Source organism: Liolophura sinensis, chromosome 8, assembly GCF_032854445.1.
Source record: "Liolophura sinensis isolate JHLJ2023 chromosome 8, CUHK_Ljap_v2, whole genome shotgun sequence".
NCBI classification, from domain to species: Eukaryota; Metazoa; Mollusca; class Polyplacophora; order Chitonida; family Chitonidae; genus Liolophura; species Liolophura sinensis.
The window spans coordinates 49,217,187-49,228,645 of record NC_088302.1 but is presented as its reverse complement, the minus strand read 5'-3'; the positions used below and the strand labels follow the sequence as shown (position 1 = coordinate 49,228,645).

Sequence of the window (11,459 nt, the reverse complement as noted above, 5' to 3'; positions counted from 1 at the left end):
TCAAACAAACCAAAAAAACAATTTATTTACTTGCACAATGCTCTTGATGCTCAGCTTACTTTTTAGTACTTGGTTTCCTATCTAAACACAAATGTTTTAAAACAAAAATATCTTCTTCGAGACAATAATAGCAGACACTCTGTTGATAGAAGGGGTTAACTGTCCATAAGTGTTGTATGTACGCTTCAATTCAGTAGTTAATAAAAACATTGGTAATATATGTTGGGTTTTATTAGAACTGTCAGTATTAAAGCAATGTAATGCACTTTTTAAACAACTCTGATCCGAAGTTTAAATCCACTTGGTCGGTTCATCTCATGGTTTAATTACAATTGTAAAAGGTAATAGAGTCTTGTTTAAGCGGGTTTTGGTGATGTTCTGGCCGTTAAGTCAACATTGCGACACGAAAAGCTGACTGCTTTAGCAAACACACCCAAACACTTCCATTGTCCCTCGGCAACATAAAATGTTGACTCAACTCTTGCTGAAAGCTGTTCCAGCTGCTAGCCACTGCCAAACAACACTTGGCTGCTCGATGCAATCGCTTTTTTATGCAAATTAACCTAGACGGCTTCTTTTTATCAGGAATAAAGGACCGCGCAGCTTAACAAAATGACACTTTGTTCTAATATGAAAAAGTCAAAAATGTCTTTCAATTATCAACTCAGACAAGTCAAATAATAAAATCTCTTCCTTAGCTTAAAAGTTTGATACTGGCGACAATTTTTCCATTTAAAGTTTCCGACTTTTTATTTCGACATTTAGGACGAAATGTGAACCTAATGAATTCTTGTTAAACTGTCATATGTTTTCACACCACGGTGCTTTTTTCAGTTGTTCCAAGCTTTTTCACTCTTCCACAAAGGCAAATCTTTACAGACTGATGCGCTGAAATGTTTTTAAAGGACGCCACCAGAAGAATGACTTGTCTATATCTGTATCGAGCGCTAAGATTTGGCTTTCCACTTGGTGATTCGAAGAAAGTGTTAAATGGTTTGGATGAGTCATTAGTGACACTTGGACAAAAGAAAAGGGTGGCGATCTCAAGTCATCAACAAGAGTAGTGACTACCATCTTGGTTGTGTCGAGTGAATTGGCAATGTTAGGACACTAGATAAACGGTGCCAAATAGTTAACGAAACTCCGAACACAAAAACATGGCAGTTAACGAAGTACCACCAAACTTCTCCATAACACCGAAGACTCCGTGTCTCCTGAGTTTAAGTCAAGTGGCAATACAAAAGTGAAAATGTATTAAGAGGGAACCTAACTCACTATATTCTACAACATTAAACACGGATTTGCTCCGTGTAGATTTTCATAGAATTCAGTCATAACTTAGTTGCCCACATGAGTTGCTCGCAGAGATATATATGTGTACAATGACTAATATTATTTTGATAGCTGTACTATTATAATACATTTCATTTTTATCAAAGTATTCCTCAAAATATTTTTAAAAATTTAAAAAAAAAAGATTTTACTCAATAAAATTTACCTTTGCTTTTCCAGCAAAACAGACTAATGGACTAGCATTGGTCATACAATGCTTCAAATTCCCTTTCCAGCTGACAGTTATAAATGTGCCACTTTTTCAGTCATATCATAGCAGACATTATCATCAACTGGATATCCATGGGAAGTCGACAACCAGATTTTAGATTCACAAAATGTTTGATCAAGTGCACAAAATTATGCCAAAAAATAATTATCGATTATGCCAAATGATTTCAAGTGTTGACAGTATATTTGGCAGACAATTATTTGCCAACAGTGATAAGTTTAAATTGCTGATGTAGCACAAATGATGTACTGTTATGGCAAATATTTTTACCTGTACCAAAGAATCATAATTATTATAGATATAAAGGTATATACATAGAGTTTCTTTACATGTAGTAGGCCTACTGAACAAATCCTTGGAAGACTTAAACAGAATGAGATATGTGTAAATACCAATAAATATATACACACAAAACTGTAGCAATGCAATATATCATCACATAAATAAGTAGCACACCGAACCAATAAAATCAATTTCACATTTCTTACCTTTTTATTGCCAACACCGAGAAGGTAAAAATGCACAATAGGATGTCTGCTCACAACAACAACAACATGTAGAGATTTTAGTGAGAAGAATGCAGAACGAAAAGAGATTACTACGCATCGTCTTAATAACGCTTTTCGACAAGGTCCTATTTTTCCGAGTCAGTACATGTTCACCGATGGCAAGAGAAATGTGGTACAAGTTATTGACATCGCTTTATAAATTCTGCTTAGGCAGAATAATCACCACTATGGAAGATTTAAAAAAAAAGAAAAAAAGAAACAGTGGTGTCTAAAGAATGAAAGTCGATCGTGTCGATGGATTGCCGCAGAAAACAGTCTCTGCCTGAGATAGTCAACAGTAATCAGCCACACAGAAATTTGTTTTCACATCAGTTTAATAGAAATTTAAGTGAATTAATTGTGTTTTCCAGTTCAAATTTCGTCCATTTTATGAACACTTACAAGAAACTATCTTCCATGGCTTCTCACCCTCCTCATCAATTAAAACTTTCAGTAAATTAATACAGTTTGATTGTCCACTCTCAGTGAACATTTTAAGGGTTAATTTGTCTACCTCCAGAATCACACTTCTGTTCAGTTAACTGGAGGCCGACAACACGGGAGGTCTCGGTCCCCCTAATGTTCGCATCGTGTTCAAACTGGCTTCATGCAGATCCGTGATATAGCTTCTATCCGCCAGCAAAGTCTTAGCTATCCCGGGATTCAGGGACAAAGATACACCATGTAGCGTGTGAAGATGAGGCTGTGCGAACGACAGTGAGATGGGGGGTAGAGGTGCTGGTTTGATGGGGAGAGGGAAGGTATGACCGGGTAAGGGGTTGTCACCGGATGACTTGCCGTGGTTGGTGCTGCTCTCCTCCATCTCTGCCCGTAAACTTCTCTCATACATGGAGTTCCGTAAACTGTTCAAGGTAGCTACGGTGGAGTATTCCGGGGGTAGAGGAGGTGTCGATATTGCCGCCGTGAACTGAGACGCGAACGCGGGCAGCTGGGTAGGTAACATAGGTTTGGGCACCATCGGAGAAGTCTTCTGGTCAGGCGCGATGATGTTCTCAATGGTGAACGGTTGTTTCGTTCTCGTCGTGTTACCGCGGCCCGACAGCGAGGTAAATGAATGGACAGGACTAGTTCCGGACACTATGGACTGGAGATGAAGTTTGGCCGCATGTTCCAAATAGGCGGCAGATTCTAAGTTGTGTTTGTTAAGCTGGCTCTGTAGATTGTGCTGTGCGATAGCTTGCTGAAGTGCTCTCATCGTTTTGAACCGCTTCCTCCTCCGCAAGAAACTGCCATTCTCGAACATATCCCCACACATGGGATGAAGTGCCCAGTAACTACCCTTTCCGGGTCTGTCAGGACGCCGAGGGATTTTAATGAAACAGTCATTGAATGAGAGGTTATGACGCAGAGAGTTCTGCCATCTTTGCGTATTTTCCCTGTAGAAGGGAAATCTGTCCATGATAAATTTGTAAATGTCATTAAGAGGCAACATCTTTTCTGGCGAACTCTGGATGGCCATAGCTGTCAAAGCGATGTAAGAATACGGTGGTTTCTGGTCATTGTAACTGTTTCTGCCTGGCCGAGGCATCTTGTCACGCAGGCGGGACCGATGAAAACTAACCACAGAAGTTTTCAGTTCTCTTTCAATGCGAAAAAAGGCGCTGCCCTGCAGTTTGTTTATGTCAGTTCCTCCTCACCTGTGCTATTTGAAGTCTGCCTGCCCAGGTAGCCGTGGTCATTTGTGATCATGCACCACGTGCCCGTTCGGTTAATGCTTGAAGTGGTCGGCCTAACTCACACACACAGCCAGAACACTCAACACTCTGTGCGCCTTTCTCCAAACCTCTACAACTTGATCGGGCAAATTTCGTATTAAGAGTGGCATGAGTGTTGACTATATTTATGTATTCGCCTCTTGCACTACAATGTTACAGTTGCTCCTTTAGCCCAGTTGACGCCTTCACAAAGACGGTTTATTTTGCAATTCATTCCAGTTTGAATAGGTTGATTATGTTGGCTGACAGTTGATGGGCGACCAATGAAGTCACGTGCTTCCGTGCTCAGGACATCCCCCTAGCAGGCTGTCTAGATGTTTCCAGCCAATCACGGCACGGCGAGGCTGTCTTCAGCAAAGATGTATGGAATAGCAGACTCAAGAGGTGCTTGGAGTGTCAGTTCATAGTTTGGACTCTGGTCGGTGCCGTCGTTATCGTGGTCAAAAATATACACATTTCAGTCGGTTTATGACGTTAGGCAATTAAAATTTATCATTACTTCATTTCATTTTTTTTCTTCGAAGTGAGGGAATATATTTGTTTTGTTTTCCAGTTTTAATAACAAATTTTCCTCATGTATAGCTAGGATAATCCAAGAGACTGGAAATAATCTATCGCAGTAGTAATACAACACACGAGGCGATAAGTGGATTAATCTCTCTTGCGTAATTGATAAAAAAATAAATACCGCTGCTGTGGTGACAGTGCGGCGATTAGTAGCTGGCACCTATTGAAGATATAGATGAGCTTTAGTCAGACTGTAAAGTGGCTTTCTGGTGACCAGCTATGGGCGCGAAATGATTGCACACTTTGTTGTTAGTAGAATGCTTCTCCCCCCTTCACACGGCTTTCAGCTGTAAACCCACGTTGTCCCATTCTCGGGTAGATTCATGAGGGCCCCGTGACAAAGGACTTGACGGTATATGTGCGGAATCAAACCGATCTAAGGTGAGACAGTTGTATCAACGCATTATTCTCGAATTAACCGCTTCAAATCGACACCCTAATGCGGCTTTTGTCGCTGCAGCTGAATCGCCGGTCTTTCTGAGCTTTCAGAGAATTGATACTGTCAACACGAATGGTTTTCAGGACTGGGTTTACTCGCCCTATACCTTTATATTCGCCTGTTTATTTAAGAAACTGTGAAAGGAAAACTAGGCCAAATCTTGTGACATTAAACCAACTGATTTATTAACCGGTTTTATAAAAATATATTGAATATTTATATACTTAAAGTTGTATACAACTACATATATTTACTGATACACCTCGTTTGGTATGCCCCGGTTGTTTGTATACTGTCAGTGACAGGCTTCGAACTAAATTTGTTTTTTACGCGACATGAATGTTTCCAAACATTTAATCATAAAATCTGCGACACTGATTTTTTTATTTTTTTTTAATCACAAATTTACTCATTGGCTCATGTGCATCATTTAATAGTAGTATTTCGTCATAAAGAGAATTTAGACCCGCAAAATAATGGCCTATATAGCCCATGTTTATTGATTTATGTAGTGAGTTCTACATATACATATTGTAGAGAGGGCAGAAATATATAGAATATATATCAAATAAAAATAAATAAATATGAACAAATTTAATTTGCTAAATGCTTAGGTGTATCGCCACCACATCAAACAATAACGTAGCAATGTGGTTATTGACCTTACATGGTGGTCCTTGATATCTTCTGATGGTCGTTCTCAAAGTATTTATTGGCATGGTCTTAGTTCGAGGACTTTCCTGGACATTTTCTTTGTACAAAAACTTCTTAAGGGACATATAAATGTCTTTTTATGTTCGACCTCAAATGAGCCCTCTTTTTGTTAAAATGTTATCTTGAAGTTTCTAGTGGACAATGTTGCGATTAGTAACTGAATTTATAAGGAACCAAAAAGAAAATCGAAAGTTATCGAATTTAAATATGCTAGTCATTTAGATCAGATGATTGTTTCTTCTGAATGATACGATATATAAGTAGTACTCTAATATCTTCTTGTAACTATCAGTTGAGTGAGTGGAGGAAACCGGATAGAGCTCGGAGGTAACCACACACCTGAGATGGGTACACCTAACAAACTTAACACCCAATACATATGTATGAAAGAGAAGTGATATACCTGTGGTCTAATACAGATGCGCAAGGTTATCGATAGCTAATAACAGGTTTCATTTACATTAACCAATCCGTGGGTGACATAATGCTGACTAACGTTCTGAAAACGAACGGAGTAAAACTTGCAATAAATTATTAGGCCACTAACTATGTTTGATTACATATCAGTGATCATTTGAAATCGATCCGGACCAAACATCGTGGAAACTCTTCAAGTAATACGTTATTATTTTGAAATCGCAAAGGCTTAAACACCGCTTACAAATCAATACAAATGCATTTAACTGTAATTTGCACAGCTGTTACACTGAGATGCATTGGAGTGTTCAGCAAGATCATTTACGGCTTTTACTTTGGTAAATAGACGATTTATAATTCAGCGCTGTACATAGTAGATGTGAAATGTAGATGAAGCCAAAGCCTGTGTATTTACCACAATGTCCATGTCCTCTGTTACAATGATAAAAGTCTCTATACGTGGTATTCTGTCTGTCAGAAAGCTTTACATTCATGCTATAAAGATGTGATACACCTATGCTCCGTCAGTATATAAAGAAGTCGAGACACCCAAACTTAAACTTGCCCCAAATCTTAAGAAAGACAGTTCTACAAATACATGGCCTATGCTCTAATAAAATACAAGCTATTTCCTACTGTGTCTAGAATATTGTCTATAATGTATCATGAATAAGACATAAGTTTTCATCCCTTCTGATCATTTTTTATTCCAACGCTGGTGAATGTATATCCCGACAGAAAACAATTTTACCCAAGTGTGTGGAGAACTTAAATGCATGTAGTTTGGACACCTCATTTAATAATTTAATCAGACAAACAAAACAATTTCGAATCAGTTCAATCATATTCTATAATACACTAAAATCTAAGGTTCTGACACACTTTTAAAAATTATTACAAAAAATGCCAGTGTTTTTTTTTATTATTTATAAGCTACTTTTTATATGGGGGCATTGGGTGCCACACTGAACGAGAGAATATTTACGAATCATTTAGTTTACGTTTTATGATCAATAAAAGAGCTCCACTAAAATGTTTCTATAAACCTGTGAGCAGCGAAAAACTACTGTGCAAAAGTCTATCGCAAAACTTATTACAGTTTAGACCATTTCTGAAATATTACTAAGACTATATACTGACTACTAAAGCTGCATGAAAACTATACATGCCAACGGTGTGAAAAAGTGACGAAGGTGTTCGTAGTTTAAATATTTAGTGTTTCCAAACTATACAGGTAGTAAATTACCATAGATGTAATGATTTATACTACAAAGCACTAAGAAACATGTAACCATTTCTCTTAAGCATTTTTCGATGATGCGATGAAGACTCGACTGTTCAGAACACGCTTCTGTATATGAAACGAAAGAGTTTTTTAACAGACACTCTTGTTTTTGATGATCTGACTTACTGGTAGTATTTTATAATATTGATAGTCTGATGGACTGGGAGATTGAGTACATTCGGCTTAGGCATACATTTTCGTATGGTAAAAATAGCTCACATGTGACAAGAACACAGAGGTATAGTCTTGGCAACAAAGGCTGTAATCTCATCTAATATCTGTCAACGCTATATATATACACTCTATGGTTTAGACCTATGTAGGACTACCTGGATTTAACGGAAAAGTTAAAGATCTGAGCACCAGTTTTTAAGTTACATTGCATTTTAAATCACTGGAACCGAGGCTGACATGTGACCTAGCTATACTGTCATTGTACAAAAATATTTTAAATATTTTGAAAGAAAGCGGTGGTTTTTCTGAGATTATTTGCTCACGCAGGTGTGTAGGTCCCAGTTACAGGCTTAATCTTAAAGCCCGCATTGAATAAAATGGTTAGATCTGATGCGATCATTTGATTTATTCGTTTGCATTGCCGCTGTTCAATTAATATCACTAATAAAAGTAGGACGACATATTAAAATAGTGTATATACCTCCGTTTTCGCCCCTGAGCCTTTATATGACCGCACCATCAAATTTGTTCCCCTGTGATACGATCCCGAAGGGGCGGTGTTAGGTTTCGGACCCCCTGGTGTTGAGAGGACCCCAGTAACTCCAGCCTACAAATAGACACTGTTAGCGCGGACCGCCCAAGTTAGCCCTATAATGCTCAGTCAACTGGTAAATTCACCACTTATTCTACCGACAACCATTCATTAAAAACACGTATTTGTTTTCAGTTTGTCTCAACAGGTAAAACGTCAACAAACTTTAAAATCTTTTTCCCATTTCAGACAAATACATAACACCGTATACACAACTCAAAAAGTGTTGAAAGCTTCCTCTTTTGGGATTAACGTAATCGCTTTAGCCCAAATGTATCAGCGATAATCCATTGACGTTAATCCTTCCTCTGATTATTGATATCCCTATTTAGATTAAACGATGTTCTCAGGAGAAACTTAGGTTTTAAAACATTTTTATAAATTGCAGACAAAATCGTGGCATGTCAATATTGCAAATATACAAGCACTGTGAAAACAATTGCACAGGCATGTTACATTCCTCTGTATGCGAAATATCTCCAGAATTTGGAAATTTGAGGGGAAAAAAACAAGAAATATATTCATATATTTATATGTATCACTTTTACCTCCATTTATTTTTAGATGGGCTTGCTATTGGCATCTGTGGTATTAAAAATATTTACTTAGGTATTATATAATCCAGTACAACTTTGCTGAGTGCATATTACAATTAAGTATACATCTTAATTCAAATTTCCCCAGTCACAATAATAAAGAATGCATCGTCGCGTAGTAGGCTTCCAAAGGATCGGATCTGTTCCTTTATTGGCACCTCAATGCATTGTTCCTTTATGGCACCTCAATGCGCAAGTTCTATTGTCCAAATTGCGTGGTTTATAATTTCCAGGTGAAATCATTTCCTTAACTGCATGCCACATTCAATTCCCACGAAACGCCTCCAGTTCTGAAATCATACTATATTTATATTGTAAAATTTCTCTTAAAGCTGTATTCGTTTACTCTAATCCTATTTTGTTTCAGATAAGCAACAAAAATATCATTTGGCTTTGCCCTTTAATTGCGACAGGATTTCAGAATTACTTCTGTATGGGTGATAATTGTATAAATTTGAAAGACAATGGACAGCGATTTTCAGTGTTTGCGCTGTCGCCCAGGTCCGCGTTCAGGGTTCAGTGATACTCTAAATGAGAGATCATGCTGCAAGCTCCTCCAAATAATGTCCGTGTGGATTCTGCCCGCTATCTCTTCACCGCGAATAAAAGAATTTAATTACAAAGTGATGACAGCCAATTGCAGAGAAAGTTTTCTCTGCGGCAATCTGTTCACGAGGTGGGCGCCTGGATACCGGGGCCACCACCTTCCTCACCAGCTCTCCGTTTTTGTCTCAGTGTTTGGCGGCGTAAATTGGCAGGTCACTGGACCGATCATTTCGCACACACCTTCCGCTGTGTTGAGAGAATTCTAAACCTATTGGACTGTTTTTCTGTATTTTCCGCCGATTTTGAATAAACAACACCCGATAATTTGCCCACGGAAATGGACAACAACTCTCGCTCTTGGAGGCAAAAAAGAAAACCCTCGTTGCTTGCGAGCAGCTTGTTTGTACGCTCCCGAAATCAGTGAGTTGCATAGAAGCGGTCGAGTGTCGGACGGTCGGGCTCTTCATTATAAGGGATTTAACGAGAAACAGCAATTAAAATGCGGGAGCATACTCATTGTAATGGGGTGTCAATGGGAGGAAGGGCTAGGCTAAAAGATACAGCGAATGTATTTCAACATTGATTTTTCAGACTTAAAGGGCTTCAATCGCTGAGGCAGGGACGCATTAAAGCAAGAATACTGGCGGCTGAATGGAAGGGGACTTTTGAGGAAACTATTTCCGCTTCTCCGTCTTGCACACTTCAACACTAAATCAATTTACCTCATTGAAAAAGAGAAGAGAGGAGGCTTGTGTAAATGACCACATATTTTCTCAAATATTTACTGTTCTCTGAAATGTGGCGAGTGAAGCAGCGAAAGCTCTTTCTCAACATCCGTCGCTTGTCGGCGCAGCCTGGAGTCGGCGTGGAGCAGCATGCTGATTTTACCATTAGCTACTGACGCTCTGAATGGCTTTTGACGTAGGCCTCAAACGAGGAGGATGTGCGCTTCGTTTAAGGACACAGACCCAAAGCGCCAGAGACTCCAACCTTAACGCCTTACTGAGCTTTTTGCTTGCTTACTACGGAGATTATTTTGATTCGTATAAATAACCAAAGATTAAACCTTCGCATTTGGTAACAATTGAAGTTGTGTGAGTAAATAGAGACGGCGTTTTAAAAACCCTGAGCTGATGAATAGGAATTTGGCAAACGCCACTGTTTTCTTTGTTCTACAATTGATCTTTATGAGTCCAAAGCCACGGCACTTCTACATGAATTGGTATTTATAGGATATTATTCCACAGAATAAAGGAACGGGAGCATATAAAACATTACTATAGCACGGAGACGGCCATGGACTCACTTAGAAGCCTTTGTGTCATATTTGCTTGTAGTCCTGTTTGTCTTGAGTGCTTTTCTTTATCGTCCACATCTGCTGAAGAGAAAATATGGTGAGCTCTGTGTGCGACCACAGCTGAGTAATTTTTATTGAGATTCTTTCTGATAATAAAACTGACCAGTCTATCAGAAAAGTTATGGGTAATATACACGAGATTGCAAGTGAGAAAAGGGTACGCCTTTGAGAAACATTTCGAAGGATATACTAGTCTGTGACAGCAATAAATCTATTCAAATTATTTTACGTGTATCAGCTGTGTGTAAAACTTTTCTCAGTGATCATTTTATCGCCAGTGGAAACTTTATATGTTATATATCGGACATAAATATGTTAATATTTATTTTTTCAAATACATTTTCATGTGTCACGTCGATTTGACACCCTGATCTGCCAATATAAGTCATAGAAGATAAAACTAGCACGTAGTTTTGCGCCCAGTTCAAGAAAATTATTTCCTTACTTAAATTTGGTGTATCGCTTTATTGATATAATTAATTATAATATTGAATAGATGAATTATTGATTAACTGACTGATGGATTGGTTAACGTATGAATTGGTTTATCGAGTGATTAATCGATCCATTTAAGGAACAACTCTATGTCTTTGTAAGTACCTCCAAACAGCTAACGCTGTCAGGTTCACCCTGATAACAAGAAATTAAAGCAAGGGTCATTCTTGTTACCTAAATGGGTAACTATAGATGTCCTCGTACTTGCCCAACAAATACCCAGTGACTTTTTGTCTTTTAATCAAGTAAAGCCACTGAAGCCTTGTTCCATGCATGTCACCAGTTAATTTTTAAGCTGTGATGTGAGATATTCGTTTTCAGCGGCATATTATTTCTATATTTCATATTTTAAAGCGGCTTTTTATTATTTAGTATTTGTAAAGCTTCACAGGTCCTATACTTGTCCACCTCTCCAACAGAACTCATGCT

General features: G+C 38.3%; 1 protein-coding gene across 1 annotated transcript; it reads right to left on the bottom strand.

Annotated features, from left to right (window-relative positions):
• Nucleotides 1–2,132: 2,132 nt before the first annotated feature.
• On the bottom strand, nucleotides 2,133–3,922 carry LOC135473941 (forkhead box protein B1-like). The gene has a single exon (XM_064753898.1). It carries the CDS (start codon nucleotides 3,659–3,661, stop codon nucleotides 2,651–2,653), a length of 1,011 nt encoding a protein of 336 aa, XP_064609968.1. The 5' UTR covers nucleotides 3,662–3,922; the 3' UTR covers nucleotides 2,133–2,650.
• Nucleotides 3,923–11,459: the final 7,537 nt, after the last annotated feature.